The sequence below is a fragment of the Urocitellus parryii genome, chromosome 11 (genome assembly GCF_045843805.1).
Source record: "Urocitellus parryii isolate mUroPar1 chromosome 11, mUroPar1.hap1, whole genome shotgun sequence".
Classification (NCBI taxonomy): domain Eukaryota; kingdom Metazoa; phylum Chordata; class Mammalia; order Rodentia; family Sciuridae; genus Urocitellus; species Urocitellus parryii.
The window spans coordinates 53,167,929-53,191,145 of record NC_135541.1 but is presented as its reverse complement, the minus strand read 5'-3'; the positions used below and the strand labels follow the sequence as shown (position 1 = coordinate 53,191,145).

At 34.6% G+C, this 23,217-nt stretch overlaps 1 protein-coding gene across 1 annotated transcript in view; it reads left to right on the top strand.

The window, feature by feature from the left end:
• Positions 1-23,217, top strand: part of Negr1 (neuronal growth regulator 1) — a 781,331-nt gene that overhangs the window by 429,105 nt on the left and 329,009 nt on the right. The window contains exon 3 of the mRNA XM_026409921.2: positions 16,569-16,694. Coding sequence (XP_026265706.1) covers positions 16,569-16,694 — 126 coding nt within the window. The remainder of the gene's footprint in view (positions 1-16,568; positions 16,695-23,217) is intronic.

The following is a 23,217-nucleotide window of genomic DNA, read 5'->3' as shown; positions in this document are numbered from 1 at the left end:
CACTGGACATAATGCTCATATAATGGGGAAAAGGCAAATCTAAAACTAGCCAATGGAATTTTCAAATACCAGAAAATAATCTTTTCTCTCCATAAAGATATTAATCAAACTTTCTTTCCATTCCAAGAATTTATAAAGAACTGATTTGTGCATGTTAAGTTTTAAGCCCTCAGAGAGAACACAGTGAATAACCATTTATGGCATGTTTGCTTTTGCATTTGCTTGTTTATTTTAGCAAGATTTAATTCAAGGTCCTCTATAATTTATTCCCATCCTGCCATTTTAATCTTGTTTCCAACTAAGTTTCTTTATGGCTAAACTGACTGATCTACAAACATGGCCTAAGTGTTTACATAACTGTTTATTTCCAGACACTGATCTCACAATTCTCATCCTCTCAAGCACAAAGTTATTTATTATCCAAAGCTGAGCTGAGATTTCATCTCTTCAACCAAGCCTTTTCTGATTCTTCTCCACCTGTCTGCCCTTCCTCTGCCTACCCTCAGTTATAGCTAATCATTCTCTGTCCTAAAATTCCATAATAATCCTTAGGATATTTACTTTATTATTGATGTTCTCATTTTCTCTCTTAATTAGGCCCTAGACTTTTGGAAGCCAATACCATGCCTTTGATTCCTTTTTATAATCTCTATTCCTGATAAGACATAGTTGGAACACTATAGAATATTCCATTAGTATTAAATATTTTAATATCTATTAAGTGAACAACTTTTACCATATATATATTCTTTTTTGAGTTTTTATTTATTTTATTTTCAAATTTTTAATTTTTTATTTGTTTTAATTATTTATACATGACAGTAGAATGCATGTATGCACTCATGTTTTCTTTACACATGTATAGCTAAAGATTGTAGATCGCTGATAAATATTTAATAACAATTTCACCAAATAAAAACCATTATTTGTATCATTTGCCAATTTCCATGCTAGAAACACACCTACAGTGGCCAATTTCAGGTCACCACCATGATATCACTATCATGAAAGGAGATTTCAGTAGCATACCAGTACTTCTACCTCCTAGGTATAATATAAGCCAATAACTCCAAGAGAATTGACAATAGGAAAATGTAATAAAATATCTAAGAAATGATACACTCTTGAGTTTTTATAAATTTTTCAAAATTACAAATTATGTAACTTTAATGTTATATTATTTAAATTTAGTAATGGCTATACTTAAAGTGCAACTTAAGAAATTTTTGAAAATCTAACAATTAGCTTTCACATGCTAGAACAAATTAGCTCTAGTACATTGCTGGGTTTCTTTTCTTCCTTTCCCTTCTTCTTTCCCTCTCTCCCTCCCTCCTTCCCTCCCTTCCTCTCTTCTTTCCTTTCTTGGTACAGGGGATTGAACCGAGGAGAGCTTTATCACTGAGTAAATTTAAGTTCCTCTTATTTTGAGACAGGCTTTTGCTAATTTGCTGAGGCTGTCCTTGAACTTGTAATCCTCCTGCCTCATCCTCTCAAGTCACTGGGCTTACTGGCATGGGCCACCACTCCTGGTCAATGCATCCTATTTATATATGTTTTTGCTTAAAATAATTGTAAAAAGGGGAAATTCCAGATTTAGTATTTTTAGATGAAATAGAATACATTCCATTTCCCTCCTGTCATGGGTATACTCATCTTCCCTTTGTTTTCTTGTTATCCCTCTTGTTTTCTCACCCTCTTCTCCAAATATCTACCAGTCTTATTGTTGTTTCTGAACTCATGTTCTATGCTCATCATTTTAGTTCCTCATTTTCAGTTTCTAATAATTCTGGCCCTTTAATGTTTTCATGGTGTATGATTCCAATTTACTTCTTTACATATATATTCACAATATAGCAAAAAATAAAAAAATTGAAAAATTCTAACAGCATATTGGATTCAAGCACCCACTCAATACAGTAATCCCTTCTCAATGCAGTAATCTTCTGTATTCTCATAAAACCTTTTGATGACAGTGAGTTTATATTCTCTTAAAATATCTCTTTTATGGGGAGGAAACTTCTTTAATACAACCTGAAATCTGCCATTATTTTGTCCAGTAGGTCAAAGTAGAGTAAATCCACAATTCAATCATTTTCCTCCTTAGATTTCATGTCATTATATAAACCTACCTAGTTCCTTCATCATTGTCTTCATGTGGTATTTTATCAGAGCAAACTAAATATCAGTTTGTCACTCTTGTGTTGATTATACCTGAAAGCATGACCTCTGGTAGGTGCATCAGTAAATATGTCTCCAAGAGATGCACACAGGTTATATTTAAAAATTGAGTGAAGAAATTTGAAAATCCAGACCCTAATGGTACTTCTCTAAGATTTCCCTTCATTTTGGCATGAACCCACCACCAATACTACTTGCAGTACCTTAACTAGTTAGGGTTCCATCTGGCTTTGTGAATACCTAGTTCATACATTTGGAATTTCATTAACTACTTTCAAATGGCTCCTGAAATATACATGTCATCAATATATTCGTAGAACTTCCTTCACCTGCTAAGCTAGTTAGTCTACCCATCAGGTATGTTGGGTTATTTTGACATAGCCTATTTATTTATTTATTCAAGCCAAAAATTTAGATATAGTTTTCATTCTTCTATTTTTACTTAACAGTGAGAGCTGTGAAAAAAAAGATAGTGATTATGACCATGAGTTGTAGGTGAAAATACAAAATAGAAGAGCCAACATTTATTGGATACTTTGAGCTTTTGAACTTCCGGCAAGAAAAAAAAGGGTTTGGCTTGTTTTTGGAAGATTTATCAAGATGATGAGACTGGAGTACTCCAAAGAAGAAAGTTCAGCAGGTTGCAAGGGCAGTTGCAGAATCCAGGTGCCCATGGGGATATGCTTTTCCCTCTTCACTGCATTTTTAAGTTCTTAAAAATAGAATATGGTACTATCTAGAAAGCCAAAATAAAAAATTATGATACTTTTAACCTGGGATACAAAAGATATGTTATATACCTAGTCTTTTGGAGAAGCTAAAGCAAACCAGTGTTTTTACTCAGTAGTCAAGGTAGTCATTTTCTCTCAATGCATTTTAATTCAAAAGGCAGTAATTGTGAAGCATTTCTGCTCCTCAGAATATAATAATTAATATGAGAGAGTGACTTCTTAATGAGTGTGTTGAAGATTCAATCTCCAAATAAGAAACATTTAGAACTGTTAAAAATATTCTCAATTTGTGTCTTCCAAGTAGTTACTTATATTATTTATGATCCTGTAAAATACTCAGGGACATATATATATATATATATATATATATATATATATATATATATATACACTAGTTTCTGTATTCATCTGTTTTCTCCAGAAGTATTTAGAGAAAAGAGTGTTTCTTAATGAATAGAAAGGGGTCACAGGAATAATTTTAGATGTGACCAGCTGGGTAGTTCAGTCAACCTACAGCCATAAACATAAGACTATAGGGTCTACAGATGGCTCCTGATCTTACCCAACTCTGCACCTTCACAACTGTACCACTCTACCTGAAATGCACATCTCCCTTGAGAGAGTTCCAGCATATTATTCCAGTAATTATCTTTGTATCCTTCCGTCTCCATTTGGTTTGGTTGAATTTCCTCTAGCATAAACATAATATTTTATGCATATGTCTCCCATAAAACTTGATGTAATGATATTTTTAATCTATTTCAATGTTTGTTTTCTAATATAATACACAACCTACGAGAAAACAGAAACTCTATTTTATTAAATTTTAAATCACTAACACCTACTGTGATCCTTTGTGCATAGAAAGTGATAAATGAAACTTTTCAAACCAAATGAAATTACATAAATCTGTAAGAGAAAGACTTTTGAGGCTATACTTCCTATAATTATACCTTTCTGTTTATTACAATATTTGAGTATTAACAAAGACACATAATGATGTTATAAGACACACAGGCACAAACCATATTCAATGATATATACCCAACTATGTAAGTAATATACATATAAGTATAAATGTAGATAAGTACTTATATATGAAATTCACTAATTATATATTTATAGGTATATAACTATATTTTGGTTATATTATTTCTATATTTAATTAATAATACTAAATATGAGTCACCAAATTTCTTTTTTTTTAAGAGAGAGAGAAGGGAGAGAAAGAGAGAGAGAAAGAGAGAGAGAGAGAGAGAGAGAGAGAGAGAGAGAGAGAGAACTTATTTTTTTAATATTTATTTTTCAATTTTCGGTGGACACAACATCTTTATTTTATTTTTATGTGGTGCTGAGGATCGAACCCAACCCCATGCATGCCAGGCGAGTGCGTTACCGCTTGAGCCACATCCCAGCCCCAACCAAATTTCAATATTTTTATCAGGGTCTTCCATAACATTTTAGCATATTTTCTAAGGATTACCTAAGAATACTTTCCCTACTAATGAAAATGCTTATTATAATTTCACCTAGATATGACAATATATAATATCTAATGCACTTGAGAAAACCAAGCAGATAAAGAGATAAAACTTTTCATATACAAGGCCAAGATAATTTTAAGTATCTGAAATTATAAGTATCTGAAATTTTCAGTTTTGTGATTCATATTTAAATGTAAATCCCAGAAGCTAGCCCCAGTATAAAACAATTTCTGTCAAGAGACTGCCTTTTTTTATTCAATGAATAATTTAAAACTCAACTTTTTTTCATGTGAACTGTCTTATATCTTGGCAGTAGGCATAGTATTTCAATAATTTATATAATTTTGAATATAATATACTTAATGCCATAAAAGCAATTTCTTTGATATTGAATTATAAGAGAATGCACTTAGGCCACTGTGACTAATGATCTAGGGGCCAGCAGCATGGCAAATTACCTTTTAACCCAATTTCAGGCTGAATATGTATGTGTAACCATAGAACTGTACCATCTTCTGGGACATAAACTGCATGATAACATTGGGTTGTAATATTTAAAAATATATATATAAATAAATCATCTCTTTGAGAAAAGTAAATAGAGTGACATGATCATTAAAAAAGTGTAGATGATAATTGCATTTTTGGAAGCAGAGAATTAACATGAATCATGGTCTTTTATAATTTAAGTTTCTGGGTTAAACCTATCAGAATTCTTCCTAAGACAGGGCTCCAGTCACTCTGGAGATTGAGTCCATGACCAGTGAGCAACCACATATTACTGTAATGATGCCTTCCTTTTAGAAGAAATCCAGCAGTGTAACATGAAAATGGGTCTTCCACAGCAAAAGCAAGCCGAGGGCTTGCCAGGATTTAAGACAGAGATGGCAAGATCATGACTCCCTGGCTGAATCTGGACCATGCAGGGCTTGCAGCATATGGTGAAGATTTTGTACACACATAAATCTACAGGCAATGTTTACTTTCATAGACCATGTAGATTTCTGTATTATGAAAAATTTCCAGCGTGTGGTGATGAAGTATCTTTGATAAGAGCCAGTTTTCTCTAATTCCCATAAAAATGCCATTTGGGTTGACGACAGGCTAAGTTCACAGAAGAGGTTGTATGGTACAAAAAAATTAAAAATTTAAGTGTAAGAGCTAGTAAAGTTAGACTTCCATTTTCTAGTTGGAAATTAATTGTGAAACCTGCTCTCTTTAGACTGATGTTCTCCTCCAACCTCTGTCACTTACAATGTAAATATGCACAATTTGTCTTGATCCACATTACATTTTATATTATATGTTCTTATCCATAGCTTTAAATATTTTAGTTTTTAATATAAGTAATCAGGGTTTTTTTGAACAAGGGAGGTTTTCCCCATTTATTTCTGGAGTGTGTATTTTGTTCCATTGTCTATCTGGATGCCAACACTACTCTGTCTCCACTGTAGCTTTATAAATTGTGAAGTCAAGTAGTATAAGTCCTCCAATTTTTATTATTCTTTATAACATCATGCCCAAACTTCATGGCTTTAAACAACGACCATTATTTATTTTACTCACAAGATTATACTTTGGGCAATTTGGACATGATATGTAGGGCCTCCCTGGGATGACTTGAGCAATTAGAACCTAGTTGAGCTGGAGTGCTTCCCAGGCTCCCTCTCTGTTTCTGTTGTCTCAGAATTCCTCTATGCAGCATCCACATGTGGTATCTTCATGTGTTCTCACCAGCATGGTGGCCTCAGGGTGGTCAGACTAATTGTACAGTGGCTCAGGCCTCCAAGAGTGAGCATTCTCAGAGAATGAGGCAGGAGATCAATGGTATTCTCTATGACCCAGTTTGGAAGTTACACAGCATTACTTCTTCCCCCACACTCTTTTGTGACATGCCTATGAGCCTACTCAAGTGCAATGCCAGGCATTGTGAAGGAGGGAAGTTGCCTCTTCTTAGTGGGAGGAGTTTCAAAGGGTTTTTGGTCATGTTGTAAATTACCACACAAGCCAACTACTCCAAAAGCAGATGGGTGAGTAGACAGTGGAGTTGTAGACTGGATATGTAGAACTATGCTAGATGGCCGATGCCACCTTTGCCAACAAAAGTGTCAGTAAGCCTTAAGTCTATTACACTTGTCAATGCTCAGCAAATATTAACCCTTGCTATAGATATTTTTGGATATCTACATATTTCCAATAAGAAAATCAGAGACCCCACCAAGCTACCTTCTAGATCATTTTTTTAGAGTATGTACTTCATTAGGGTACACTTTATTTTCAGCCAAAGCTTCAGCACTAATGTCCTGGTGAACAAGCTGGTTGGACTCCATGGAAATCTCCATGTAAAAATTCATGCCTAAAATTACTGAAGTGAAATATATTAAACTATTAATTGCGATGCTCACTTAATTGTGGCATTGCATTAAATGGAATCACAAGAAAGTGCCAATATCCATTTGTTTTTAACCTACAAAGGACCATTTTAGATGGTACAATCTAATGTATTTTTCCTTCTTCTTCTTTATGTACTTTTTGGCATTCTTTTCAGTAATGCACATTATCTACATAATTAGGATAATAAATATTATTTACAAAGAACAAAGAAACCAGAACACTTCAAAGAAGGCATTGTTTTTCTAATGGTGCTGGGATGACACATCTACTTTGCTAGTACATAAAATACTATAGCAGCTTTTAGATATAAAAAAATCTGCTAAAGCACATTTATGGAATCCTGAGCCTAACAAGGAACACTCACACTGAACCTAAACAGGCCTACTTCATGAAATCCAGAGACAGGTGTTACATTATAACGCTAGGACACCCAGAGTAGACATTGGACTCTCTGGTGTTTTAAAAAACCCTGAAGCAAGCTTTTAGCTAGGGGAAATGTTTGCAGAGAAGGCAGCTGGGATCTCGTTTGACACAGCTGGGCTGTTTCCTCTGGTTTATGTGGAAAATAATTCACTGCCAAGGATGAGGCAAGAAAAGTTCACTCAGGCCATTCCAAAGGGTATTTTTTTGACAGGTTTCCAAACGGAAGAGTGGAGCCGGCCACCAGGTTTATGGGAATAGTGACTACACTGAAAGAAGGTACCTCCTTTCCTTATGATAAATTCCTGGAAGGGGAATCATTGGATCCATAGGTTCAAAAAATTTTAAAGTTCTTAAAACACATTGCCAAATTGTTTCCAGGAAAAGGCTCATTATGAATTCTTAATAAAATATTGCCATCACAGCAGTTTTTGAAGTTACAAGAGTTGATTCCTTGAGAGTTCAATCTGGCAAGGAATGGACACCTATAGTATTCTTCTCAAAGGTGTTTGAGCGATGGTGTTCTTCCTGTGGCTTTTGTTGCCATTGTTTACTGAGGAGGAGGGTGAACTGCACAGGCATTGTTGAGTCCCTGAGTCCCTGTGAGATACAGCATTGCTATAAGTGGGCTCCAGCCTTCCTCCTGCTGCTGCTGCCACCACTGTCGCTGCCTGAGGGGGTAGCTTCTATTATGGTCCTGATTTTAAGCAGTATTTTGTATCTTTGAACCATCCAAGTAAGTGAAGCTGCAGCTAGCCTGAGGAACAGCAGGGATTTGAACTCTGGTGTATAAACATTCACCAGATCCTCTAGCCAAAACAGAGCAAAAATAACAATCTTCACAGTGCAAAGTGTTAAAAAACTCTTGTGTAACAATGTTGTATTTTTGCCTTCAAAATGTTTGTGCAGCAAGTAAAAATTTTGCCTTCAACCAAAAATTTAAAAATAATATATTACTGTTATGCTACCCAAAACTATCCTTTCTAAAATCCGTAGCCTGTTTTTTTAATTCTGGTGGCACACTTAATATTTAAGTATACCAAACCTTATCTATGTATATCTGTATATGTGTGCATGTGGATGTGCCTGAGTGTTTTCAATTGCCAGAGAAAATCTACTGAGCAAAGTTATAGCTTTTTGAATGAGAAAATCTGTCTTAAAATTTACGGATTCTTGCTTTCTCTTATTGCACTGATACATAATTCATGTTTTTTATAATCAAGAGATAATGGAAAGAAAGGGAAGAGAGAAATGATTTTCCTATTAATTTTTCCATAATTCCATTTTCTGTGGGTGTTTATCCTTCTCAAATGTTTTCTTTCTTCCCTCCATTGCTGATTGTTTTACTCACCTCTATTGACTCTGAATTTTCCCATGGGGGAAAAAAATTTGCCATGGTATCTTTCTGCCTCTAGATGGTACCCATCTGTGCTCATCATTCTGTTCTCCCCAAATCTGAAAATAAATACAAACTATTAAGGCATTCTGTCTTCTAGGGAGAGTTACAAAGGAAGACCTCTCTATTTAGAGTGCAGATTTTGAATAAATAGCAGAGAGTATTTTAGGGAGGCTTCCTTTTGGAATCCTGCAAATCAGTGTTTCCAAAATCTGTAGATTTTGGAACTCACTACATACCTACTGGTCAAAGAGCTCCTAAGTTAGTCTCCTTCCCACCCTAGGATTGTGAATAACTCATCAGATTATCCCTGATGATTTTCTAGATATAGGGAATTACTGTTTTTAAACTCTCACATTCTGCCCAAATTCCATCTGCCTCAAAAAGGCATCCCTTCCAATTCCGACCCCATAGAAAGAGTTAGATTTGTAACTCTCTATTTCCAAAATATCTTGGAACCTCTTTGTAACTCTTTGTTTCCAAATCACTTTGGGTACCACTTTTTAGGACTTCTTACTCTATATTGTAATCAGTAATATCATGTCTTTCAAATTCTTTGGACATGGACTCCTTTAGGTTAGCCTCCCTGATAAACCTGATGCTCGATAAATGTCTGTTGAAAAGATGGATGGATAAATAAATTAAAACAAATCACTACCAATTTGCTAACTTCCTGAAGGACACAACAGGTTGAGAAAAACTTGTTCATAGGTTTCTAAATATGGAAAAACACTAAGCTCAGCAACATGATTCAAAGTTGGAATGGAAGTCTAAAAGATATATTTTTTCTCAAACATGTTCTTTACCCCCTAAGTTTTTCTGGCATGTTCCATCTGTAGGCAATTCACGAATCTGGCAAGTTTGCATTTGCAAATCATGCTTGAGTATTTTTCCTCCGATCGCTATCACTGAGTGATGGGATGAGGGGAAAAGGCATAGAAATCTCTGAAATGCCATAAACCATAAAAAGTCATTTATAGTCAATCAGCTGGAGAAAACAAGGTTGCTGGTTAGACACGGGCCATGAAACCATCAAGCACCCCCAAGTAAACCAATTTAGAAAACAAAATCGTGAAACAAATGTCTTCTCTCAGTTTGTGAACAGCACCTTTTCCAGGAGGTTTGCTATGTAAGGGAGATCTGCTTTCACCTTCTGGGGGCTGGCCAAGACGAAAAAGTAAGTGCCAGCCCAGCGAAAGAAGGAATGTTCTTTTGATATTGCCAGCCATCACAAGATATGGGAGCGCGAAAAAATAAAAAATAAAAATAAAGCCAATTCTCCAAAGATTTATAGTTATGTCTAGCTTGTTGACTCAAGCAGTTTGGAAAAGCTTCAGAAATATAGTTTATCTGAGCGAAGTCAGTTTCCAACCGAGTGGACTCAAAAACAAAAGTGGAAATAATACGTACATAGTTTTAGAGTCAATCCTTTTGACTCTAAATTTGCATAGCTTCTAAAGTAAAAAATACTCTACCCAATACCCATAGTGCTACTTAGGATGTGATAGCCCATTCTATTGAAAATAAATTTGTATGATTATTGTCCAATTATTTCTGTGGGTTTGCATGTCAAAAACAATGGTAGACAATGGAACAGGAAAAGGTTGTGCTTTGAAATGAGTTAAAAGGAATATTAACTCCCCAAACTCAGAGAAACCATAGAACTATAACACCATTTTTTTTCATATTATAGGATTTATATTTTGTCATTCTTAAAAGGTATGAAATTTGGGGAAAGCCTTCACTGAGAAATTGAAGAAGTATTAGCCCAGCAGATGAAAGAACAATAAATCATTTTCATTGACTATTTCTAGGTGCCCAGTCCTTTTCTCTTCACTGGTGATAGACAGCTAAATGAAGTCAACAGGGTCTCTGCAATAGATCTCGACTAACCTATTCTCTGTAGAGACAACAGACAGTAAATAAGCAAGTGAATACCAACAAGCAATAGGTAGCAATGGATTATTATAGCAAAAGAAATACAAGAAGAAAAGGGATATAGAGTTGAGGGCACAAATGGTCATTTCAATAAGATACACACTGCCTTTGTCTGTTCAGGTTTCTGTAACAAAACACCATGAACTTGGTGGGTGATAAACAGCATGGATTTATTTCTCACAGTGCTAGAGGTTGGCATGTTCACGCTTAAGGTGTTGGTAGATTGGTACCGGTGAGGGCCCACCCTCACAGATGGAGCCTTCTCACTATTTTCTCACATGGCAGAAGGGACTAGCTAGGTCTCTGAGATCTCTTTTATAGAGGGACCAACCACATAGGTAATCTAACCACTTCCCCAAATCTCACCTCCTAGTGCCATTGCCTTGGGGGTCTGTTTTGACTTGGGAATTCTGGAGGGATGAAAACATTCAGGTAATGGGACATATTCTGGAAAATCTTGTGTTGCTTTAAGATGATTGATGTCATCAGTGACATGATGCATTAGGATCAAATTGTGCGCTTTAACTGCTCACTCAGAAAGTTTTGTTTCACTGGTTTTTTTTTTTTCCTTTGTGGTAAATTTTTGGGTGAGAGAAACGATGGTAGGGTGAGGTGAGTCAAGTAGGATTTCAGAGTGATAGAATCATTCACATTTTGTTTGTTTGTTCGAATGCCCGTGTTTGGAGACAGGTTCCCATCAGATCTACTGTTGTGTGCATAATTCAGATAGAATTGTGACAACCTCCAGGGGCTTCAGTAATGAGCCTGTACCTCCAGAGGACACTGTGCTTGCCTATAAAACACTGCTCTGGTTTTACTCTGTGACTGAAGGAGCAGGTAGGATTGGTGTCTAGAATACTGTGTTTACATAAAATGCTAAATTTTTAATTTTTTATTTATCTGATAGTGCTTGGGGATTAGATTAAATAAACATGTCATCTACCTTTTAGTCCTGAAACCCTAAAGAATACCTCTAAATGAATTTGTATTCATCTCTGTGATTTTTTTCATGGATTTGTACAACTTATGAGCATGATGGGACATTTAATTAATTTCTGTAAAACAGTGCAATTGCCCAGATCCAAATAGTTTGTGTCTTGTATTTACAATAGAAATAACCATCAAGTGCATCCTACAAGGATCTTCAATATATATGTGACCCAACCTCATAATTGGTGTAGGTACAAACTCTTTAATTTACTACTTCTAAACAAAATCTGTACAGACTTTTAACATAATAAAACAACCTGTGCTTATATGATTTGGGGGATATGCAAATCAGTTTGCCATATGTTGGCTTCTTATATTGTTAATGGTTATGTTCCAAGTTACATGATGAGTTCATGTAAAAAATTAAAGTTAAATCTGTGAAAACTGCTTATTAAACAAACAAAAAAATATATTTCTGTAGATCAGAAAATATAGGCTGGGTTGCAGCACAGTTGTGGAGCACATGCTTAGCACATACAAGGTCCAGCAACAATAAAGAAAATAAATATCATTAAAAGACAAAAAAAAGAAAAAGGATGGGAATACAGCTCAGTGGTAGAGGATTCACCCAGCATGTGGAAGGTCTCTGTTCAATCTCCAATATAAACAAACAAACAAATTATACCCCCTCACATATTCAGTTGCTCATTTTACTCCAATTAATGTGTGTATGGAGAATCCCAGATGATGGTAATCATTAGTACCTGTTTGGGGTGTATATTCCAGAATTTTTCCTTTCTGATACTGCTTTGATTAAATTGAAACCAATAAGATGTTTAAATTCTCCTCCGAAAGTCAAAATCTATAGATACATCTAAATATGTCTCATTGTCTCATTTCGGATTCAAGTGAATAAGAGTTGACAACTGGGTACTAAGTAGCAATTGAGTTTGTGGCCAGAGAACAATTATAGGCCAAACAGATTTAATTTGAGGATCCAAGAATGATTCATTTAAATGGATATGAAACTTCTGAAGAAAATTTCACCTAGCCGGGTTTGATGGTGCATGTCTGTAATCCCAGCAACTTGGAAGGCTGAGGCAGGAAGATCACAAGTTTGAGATCAGCTGGACAAATTTGCAAGATCCTGTTTCAAAATAAAAAGAGCTAAGGATGTGGTTTAGTGGTAGAGCATTTATCTGGCAATTTCAAAGCCTAGATTTAATATGAAATCTAGAACTTTTACATGTCCTTGTTTTTATTTATGTTATGATGATGTCAATTATGAGAATGATGTTACGATAACTACTTTCCATAATAAAATATTCACATTTATGTGAATATTCTATTTCTTCATTAGTTGGCCCTAGGTTATAATACAAAATATTACATACAGCAATCCAAAATACTTAGTAAAATCTGTAGTTAGTGCTTTAAAAATTATCAAACATATCTGCTTCCTTTTATACAAATTGTTTTTTAAGTATTTAGAAAAGTATACAAGGGAGTTTGAAGTAAGAGATATAGAAAAGAAACCTACATCTAGAATAGTGAGTTATTTTAAAAATCTTTCTTAAATTTTCTATATTTCTGTTTAAGTGGAATATCTGCATATTGTGAGACAAACATTTTATAAGTTTGAGAATCCTACCTAGTTATGTGCAATCATCATTTAAATATACATTGTAACACAAGAACAGCTACCAGACCTAATAGTCTTCAGAAGCCTGAGATGTCACATTTCCCCCCCATCCTGCATCTAGGATAGAAGCATCTCTACTCTCTTCATTTCGCTTCAGCCTGATGAGTCTTGGACCATTCCAAACCTTTCCCCAGTAAGGTGGTCTGGGGACAGCTGGCGATTGTGAGCATAATCCGGTTAACCAATCCTCTGAACCTTCATTTTGGGTGTTCTACATTGAGTTATTAATGATTTTTCTCTATTACATATAGCTCTGCACTCATGTGCAGACTATACTATGTGATTCACTGTCAAAGAAATCAGCCTTAAACAAGTATTACCTGTTTTGAACCCCAAAGTATATCTATTGGATATGTATTACTCATATAAAATAGAAAGGGAAAATGTGGAAAATATTCGTCTTCTCTTAATTGGTTACACATCTCTTTCTCTCTTTTGATTCCATGTTTCTTGAGGGTGAGGATTATGCTTTTAAATATTTGCAGTTCCTTTGGGCCCAGAATTATTCCTTCCATAGTACTCAGTAAAAATTGGAAGTCTTGATCACTGAATATGCAATTACTTTGAATATTCAGCAAACCAACATTTGTTTTGCTTCCACAAGTCATAGTGAATAAGAAGTGCAAGAGAAGGATTTTACTGTCCCTCTCTGCACAGCATCTGCTACCAACAGGTGATGCATTCTGGGGAGAAGAGCCTTGCCAGAGGATTCTCTCTTACCAATGCTCTCTTTCCAGATGTTTCTTCCCTGTGGCATATCCTGAATTATGAGGCCCTGGGAGGTGATTGCAACTACTGTGATGACATATCACACCTGGAACTCACCACTCTTTCCCTACCACATAATTTCTCATAGTGAAATGTCAAATCGGAGTTTATTGCTAAGGGACTTGGTTGTTTATCTAGTAAAATACTATTGCTTAATATTAACTTATCATAATGTTTAGCACCTTAAATATGGGTATATGCATAAAGATGCCACCAAACTATTTTATTGTCATATAGAATTTTTAAAATACTGTCATTTAGAGGACAGAATGAATGTTATGAGGGCATACCATCAATGCTCTTAAATACACATACTTCTGTTAAACCTTGAATTACATAGTTGAAATATGTAGATGAAGTTGTCAGACTGGACTAAAAGCTCTATGAACTATCTTCTAAAAAAGAGAGGAAGAACTACATAACTTTTTTCTTCTCTGAAATAGTGAACATTGGTATGTGTGTAAGTATGAGTATATTGTGTGTGTATATAGGTATGAGTGTGTGTACATGCATTTATATATTCACATGTAGTTTGCAGTCATCCATAGCAAACTTCTCTCTACATCCAAATATTCAAATGATATTTTTGTTTAGTGTTATAAGGTTATTAGTTAAGTAAAGTTTTAGTTCATTAGTTTTTTTATTATTAGCTATTAGTTCTACTTATTAGTAAATCTTGCAAATTTTTCGTTATGTTTTTTCTAGGATGTTGGAATGTCTTTAGTGCAGTTCAGTTTCAGTTAAGCTGAAAAAGACTTCCTTGGGATTTCTTTGTTTTTTAAATTATTTTCCTGAGAAGAGCTCAATAAAGAGTTTGACAACAATGTGTTTTAAATGCCAATTAAAGTATGTCATTTAGAAACAGTTACAATCATATGTCACTTAGAAACAAGTCTTTCTCCATCATATCAACAGTTACAATCAAATGCTTTATATAAGTAATCATATAATCCTTGATTTATTTTTATCCTTGATTTTATTCCACAAAAATTAAAAGATACCATTAGAAGTATGGATATTTAATTTATACTCACAATGCATTTTGATAACTGGCTTTAAAAACAGCCGTGAAAACATAGTTCTTGCCTAAAGAAAGAGAATGGGATAATTTAAATGGTTCTGGTAAAAAAAAAAAAATCATATTTTTCTAATAATTATCAAGGAGTATAATTGGCATTTACTTAGATTTGACCTGAAACATGCTGTAACTTTTATAAAGTAGGCCAAGCAACTCCTGGCACAAGTCAGTCATATGCACCACCAAAGTGTTGAAGATAGAGAAGAATCCTAAGGTTTGGGAAAGGGCAGTACTGAAATTAAATCCAAGCACCATATGTGTGCTTTACAATATTTAATCCTAACAACTAACACTGACTCCAGACACTTTTTGAAGTCCTTCAACACATACTAACTTATTTAGTCCCCAATGAAGCTAGCTATACAGACTTTGTACTATTGTTTCCAGTTTTTAGATGAAGACACTTAGACTGAGATAGATGAAGTAATTTGCCTCAGGTAACATAGCTAGCCACCAGAGAACCAGGCTCTACACCCATGTAGGTTAAAAATTGAATGAGACCATTTAGTTGGCCACAGAATATGAAAATATAATCCTAGCAGTTTTTAGAGTTTTTTTCTGTGCAACACTAAATTTTATCCCAAGATCAAATTCTGGGACACAAGTTTCAATAGTTCACTACATCAGAGAATGAATACTATAGAATTTCCCTCATTATTCTTATAGTTTTGCAATGCATAGGGTGTAAAGAAGGTTCTAAGAAGTCTCCTAAAGAGAAGAGATCTGACATGAAGACTCATTGAACTCACCTTTTACCGCCCTTTAGGATGTGTTCCTTAGAAAATAAATTCTGAGAAATTTTAGCCCTACTGTCTTGCAGAGAGAAAATAGAAGCTGAAAATGGCTCATGACCCTAAAATCTTGCCCCACCCTATGTCCTACCTCATGCAGCTTTTAAATCAGCATGTAGGCCAAATAGTTTTGCTATTTTAAGTTTCTTAAAATTTCCACTTTTTTATTTAACTGTTTCAATAGGAAAACTATCACTGAAGTGAAGATAACTGAATAGAATAGGCTAGTTATATTCTCATTTAGCAGAACTTATTCACAATAAATATTTACTTTAAACAGTATTTTAAAAGTGTTTACTACTAAATATTTCATTAATTCCAAAGCATTTAAAATGTCTAAAAATAAAGCCAGCTGATAAACAAAGAACTCTTATAGTCTTGTGGTTCTAGAGCAGTCACTTTTAGATGAGGACCAGAGGCTTTACAGGCACTCTGTCACCATTTTATTTTTTTGGGGGGGTATGGGGTACCAGGGATTGAACTCAGGGGCATTTGCCCACTGAGCCACATCCCCAGCCCAATTTTGTATTTTATTTAGAGACAGGGTCTCAATGAGTTGCTTAGCGCCTCGAGTTTGCTGAGGCTGGCTTCGAACTCACAATCCTTCTGTTTCAGCCTCGGAAGCCACTGGGATTACAGATGTGTGCCACTGTACCCAGCTGTCATTATTTCTTTTTTGCAAGGTATCATGAAGTCAGTGACATGTAGTTCAACACACTACTGTTTTCTTATGACAACTGCATGTTTTGCCATTTCAGTTCCTCCGAAGATATATGATATCTCAAGCGATATGACCATCAATGAAGGAACCAATGTCACCCTCACTTGCTTGGCCACTGGGAAGCCAGAGCCCTCCATTTCTTGGCGGCACATCTCCCCATCAGGTATAGTAGGAGTGAATGCACCACTGTTGCTTGTGCTGTTTGTCATTCTTCTATGACTCCACTTGTATAGTACTTGATTCACTCATGGAATTTCTTGTATCTTCTTTTTCTGAGGCAGGCAGAATCCATATTTTTATACATGTACTTTATACTTAAAGGCACTGCAATTCACAAAAGTCAAATGAACACTGCCTATCAGAGCCCTGAATTACCCTATCTCTTGATTCCTAGTCAAGGTTATTTTCATTTTAGTATACTAGATAATCACAAATCAATAGACAAAAGGCTCAAATGGAAATATCACAAGAGAAAAATCCTCATTTAAATGTGTGAGGATTTATTCAGTCGGCATTCACATGTTAATAGGCCAGCATGCACTGCTGAAGTAATCAGGGGAGAAGGAAATTATACAATTGTGAGGTTGCTGGGTCTAATTTCAAACTGCTGTTCAGAATCAAGGATTTTGGAGTTAGAATTAAATTTTAACTGATGAGGGTTTTAAAAACCCCAGAGTTTAAGTAACTTGTGCACATAAATCACATAGGTAGGAGAAAGGAAGGACTGAACATGGTTATGGGTTTCCGGTGCTTCTGCCTCAGTGCACACCCTCCCAAAGAGACTAAGTCAATTTTAGGAAGTTAGTGATAATCACCATCAAAACAAGTCTGTTTTCATAGCCTCGATTTTAACAATTGGGTAAAATTTAAAAGTTCAAACTACATAGCTTTGAGCATCCCCTGTATGTGAGAGTGGTATTTTTTTAATAAATAGGATCTCACCTCATTTCAGATCAATAAAATTTTATTTAATTTTAATTTTATTTTATTTTGATGGAAATAACTCTCACAAAGCTGTGCAGTGAAATTGCTTTTAACAATATCAGAAAGGAACATTTTATGTGGGTTAGAAAGAACACAATTGGAACATCTATTTTATCTGCTAATGCTTTCTTTAATATCACTTATCCTTAAGTGTCTTTTAGTTTCCTCATTTATGCAGTGAATCTAATGAGACTTACCCACATCACATGCTTAGTATTACTATTAATGTGAGAGAAAATCAATATAACAGCAGTACACCCTTATATAATATGCATTATGGCCCTTATAATATTTCTGAAGTTTGAATGTGCTCTTGGCTGCCCATGCTTCACATTAGAGTTGCTGCAAAATCACTGGTATGTGAGCATTGAATTCATGGCAGCACTCTCTGTGGGATAGAATTGAAATGAACTCAGAGATAGCAGTTAGACACATGGCACTTTTAAGCTGATACTCTTATACATCAATTCAGCCAGTTCTTGTGCACATCTCAGCCTCAGTGACCTTAGCTCGTTTCCTGTTTTCCAAACACTGCATGATAATGATTTGTGACTTTTTTCCCCCAGTTGACAAACTAATATGCACTTTATGAGTACCACTGTATAGTTTGAAGTACATATACATTATAGAATGGTAAAATCTAGCTAATAATTAAAAAATGCATTACCTCATGAAGTTATTTTTATGGTGAGAATAGTTAATATCCACACTTTTCTATCTTTCAGGTATTCAATATATCATCATTAGCTATAGTCACCATACTATACAGTAGATCTCTTGAACTTGTTCTTCCTATTTGACTGTAATTATTTAGCTTTTGACCAACTATGTATCCTGGCTATTGGGTGACTCAAATAATATAATATAATAGGCACAAATGTATTTTTAAAGTTATAATATGATATGCAAATGTACAGCTGATTCTTAATCATCTTTCTAGGGATTTAAATCTGATATGGCAATATAATTTTTATGAGAACGAAGCACATAATCTTCCATCTTCATATATTTTAAGATTACTATTTCGGACCTAATTCTCCTGCTTTTCGTGCTTGTTAGTATGCATATTCTTCTTTTTAAAGGCTTGGATACATTTTTAGTTTAATTAAATAGCAGGAATGTTAGTAAAATTATTAGAATAATAATAATGGATAACATCATAAAGCTGAAAGAAGACAGATTGGGTTTATAAATTAAACTGTGCATAGATTTGTTTTTCTGATCCTGCCATCCTAAGCAAATGAGTCAAATTAGCATAAATATTAACTATTATCCAGTGAATAGATTGACTTGGAGGATATTTTTATAAATGCCTCCAATAATTTCAAATCATAATTTGTTAACATTAAAAATCCACAGCATGGTGGATTTTCAACTTTAAGTAACACATAATAATAATTCTATTAGCTTTTTATCAGCTGTTATGACCATATTTGAAAGTAAAATTGGTAACTTCATTGATTTATTTATATTTCACCTGAGAAATATCAATGTTTTACATGTTGTTTCCTTTGTTTTATCCTGGAAAAAAAATTTGTCTCAAAAGGGCTCTTAATATGTAAACAAGGTTTAGTGTTAAAAACAGGTGTAGTTGTTCTCCATGTCAGTACTAAAAGCAAGAGCTAGTATTGTGCATGTGTACTTTGTGTATATTTTACCAGTAATTTTGATATATCTGGTTACATGTTTAGGGTCAACTCTAGTTTTATAATTTAATAATAAATTACTGTTCATGGATGATAGCTATAGAAATTCTAGTCCACAGAAAAATGAGGCCATGTGTTCAGTCACATCACAAACATCATTGGAGACAGTTGAAATTGTCATTCTATTTATTATTTCAAACAACTTCCTGTACTTTCACCAAAAACATTTTTCCTAGAAGCATCTGGATATATAAGCTTCCTAATAGTTCACTTATTCCAATGATTTCTTTGTATTTTTTCTATTCAGTATTTGGCAATTAACTTCAACTTTATGCTAAAAAGTTTGCAGAGATAATATGAACACCCTGTATTCTTTCTTTAATTTAATCAACATTTTGTTTCATCATTTGCTTTGGGTGTTGAGTATGTAGCATGAGAGAGAGAGGAGAGAGAGAGAGAGAGAGAGAGAGAGAGAGAGAGAGAGAGAGAGAGAGAGAGAGAGAAACTCCTTGACTTTATAAGGGGTTAAATTTTTTTTTAAAAAAAAAAGTTTTTTAGTTGTAGATGGACACAATACCTTTATTTTATTTATTTTTACGTGGTGTCGAGGATCAAACCCAGTGTGAAGCAAGCACTCTACCACTGAGCCTCAATCCCAGTCCAAGGGGTTACCTCTTGAATAACCCATCATAAGTTGAAAATATCCTAAATCAAAAATCTTGCAATACACCTAATTTGACAGAACATCATAGCTTAGCACCACAGAACACTGGATAGCATTACTGTGTGGCTGACTGGTACTTTTAGCTTGCTGTCACTGAGAGCTTGGTGAGAGGATATCATACTATATACTAGCTTGGTGAAAGATCAAAATTCAGAATACAGTTTCTACTGAATTCATGTTATTTTTGCACCATCATAAAGTTGAAAAATCCTGAGTCAAAGCATCATTAAATTGGGGCTGTATAAAATTAAACTATTTCATTGATTCATTTGAGAGCAGATATTCAAGGCCTGAGACTTGGCCAGTTTAATCTCTGGATATTCCAGTGCGTATTCCTAAAGAATAATGACACACTCTTTTCATAACCACAGCAGTTTTTCACTCCTGAAAATCCAGCATTGGTATCATGTTTTTACCCAGTTAATCCATAATTCAGTTTGCCTACAGGACCATATATTATATCCAGTAGCCACACCACCTTAGTATCCTTTAGTCTAGGGACTAATTCCTCAGTCTTTCTTTGTCATTACTGAGCATTGACAGTTTTCAACAATGTCTGTACCCTTTTTAAAAATAGAATGTTTGTTTCTCATTTGGGGTTTTGCCTCATGTTGCCTCATGATTACATTCTAGTTATGGCCATCTGGAACTAAATAAGTGAAGTTGTATCCTTCTCAGAGAATCATATTCCGTGGCACATGATATCCATCTGTCCCTCATTTGTGATGTTAATTTCAATTACCCAATCAAGGTGTTGTCTGATTTCTACACTGTATGGTTTCTTCATTTTATTCTCCCCATGCTACCAATAAGCTGTCTGTAGGGAGAGATTTTAAGAACATGACATGCAACTATGTGCTATTTGTCAATCCTTCTTTTTTGACATGATTTTGGTTCTTTCATGAACTAATATTTACTATGATGATCAAACTGGTGATTTTTTTCCCCTAGCTTCAGCAATCCTGCTTTTACCTATTAATTCTTGTTATTCTACAGAAATAAGAAACTCACTTTATCTTACATGTTATTTATTTATTTGCTTATATATCTATTTTTATGACATGAATTTGTAGGTTCCAACTTTTGAAATTTGTTTATAACTGTTTATAATTCATTAGTGTCTAATTACTTTGATGTTCAAATTGACCCATATCTGGCCGGTCTCTGTCACTTCAGTCTCACTCCTGTGTCCTATGGCATACTCCCATGATTTTCTTGAGTACTTCCATACTTTGTGGCATCACAGAATATCAGGATCATCTTGTGTCTTTCCTGGTCCATTTCTGGAGTCAACCATTTCATTTAATTTCCAATGAATGCATGCACCTGGGGGTTTGAACCATTGCTTGTTTGTTTACAAATTTAGCACTATTGATCTGTCTTATACTAAAATTATCAGGGACTGGAGTATCTAGGTTATTTCCTATGATATTCTACTAATTCATAAGAACTTAAATAACTTTCTAACAATGGAAAAAAAGTATTTTATTTGTCTTATCTAAAAATATCCTGGAAAAAATTCCTGGGACCTATGAGTATATCAATGATGCTTTTGGAATTAATAGTGGAGCACATTTATGTCAAGGAAAACACAAGGAAGCACTTGTTGAACCAGAGGTATGTTCATGATTGTTTATTTACATGCAGTCATACTGCACCTACCAACCTGTGATGAGCTCCTTGTCCTTGTAAAAATTCTCAAGGTTTTCTGAAAATAACTAATATGTGATTCTTTTCCCCCTACTGGTAATATAGGCATCTTATAGTGCCAATGTAGCATAGTGTTTGAGGCCATGAACTTTGATATTAGTCAAATTGGGTGTGATTTCTAGCTCTTCTTGTTACCATTAGTAAGATCTGAGGAAAAAAAAATATTAATTTTTTTAAACATCAAATACAAATGGTGGCTCCGTGGTAGAGCATTTGCCTAGCATGTGTAAGGCACTGGGTTCGATTCTTGGCATCACATATAAGTAAATTTCAAAAACAAAAAATACAAATGGTGGTAACAATCACACTTATTTCCCAGAACTGCTGAGTGTTCAGTGAAATAGTATGGAGTGCTGAACTAAGTTCATGACTTGTAGATAACATCCTGTTATAAACAGTAATATACTACTGAAATGTGTTTGAAATTTTGACCATCCTGTTACTTTCCCTGGAATCGAGGGGCCTATTTGACTCTTGAATGTAATCCACACAGCTGCTCGGAAATGACTTGATCATAAAGCTAAAAATCAGTTCAAACTTCTAAAGAACACTGACAGATTTACACAAAGATGTGATTTTGAATATAGAGAAAAAATAAAATTCTTATTCACTCACCATTATGTTAATAACCCTAGATGTAGTCAGAAAAAGACATAGGAAAAATTTAAAATAACAGATGAGATAAAACAGATTTGAAGACATTTCGAAAGCCTTTTTCAAATATTCACTTACTCATTGCTCTTTTTCTTGATCTCTATTTCCCTAGTTCATTCTTTTGTTATCTGAACTCTGCAGAGATATTCACACTTGCCTGTCTGATGGTGTTTATTAGCTGACAAAGGTATTCTTAGGACTCAGAAACCAAACTGTGACAATTAATCCTGGGCTATATGGCTCAGCCTCTTTTTTTTTTTTTTCCAACCAACTTCCATATGCCTAGTGCTTTTAACAACGTGTCCTTGATTGTCCATGAGAATCAATGCTCTTACCTAATTCAAGGTAAAGACTACACTGGGCTCCTTTTCTTCCTACTGTTCAAGATCTAATTTCAATAAATATCAATTCTCTGTATCTTTCACTTCTTATTTTGTATTCACACCATCCTGCCCACATTTACCTAAGTTCTAATTCTCTTTAATTCAATCCCTGACATCCATCACTTTGATTTTATAAACAGATATTGAGAACTCAGAGAGGAGACCTCAAACAGTGCTGAAAAGATTTAGGGAAAGAATCAAAAGGATGTGATTTCAAGAAACCAACAGAGGAAGAGGTTTCTAGAGCAGTGAGTAGTGAACACTATCAGGTCAAAAAAGGTACAGACTAACCCAAATACTTACATGTGTGAGGCCTGTCTGGTGGTCATTATAGCAATACAGACATAATGGGTTAGAAACTCAGCTATGGAGGATGAGAGTAATGGGAAGTAAAAGGTTCAGATATAGAGGTATTGCTGTAAGTACTGTCAAGATGGAAATTCATTTCCTCTAATTTTAAACAAGGTGTTCACTAAAAGGGTACTTTGTTCCTTTATTCACTTGACCAACTCCTACTCATCCTTCAATTTTTCATAAAACACTTCATAAGCATTTTAGGAAAAACTGAGCCTTCCTTCTTTTATA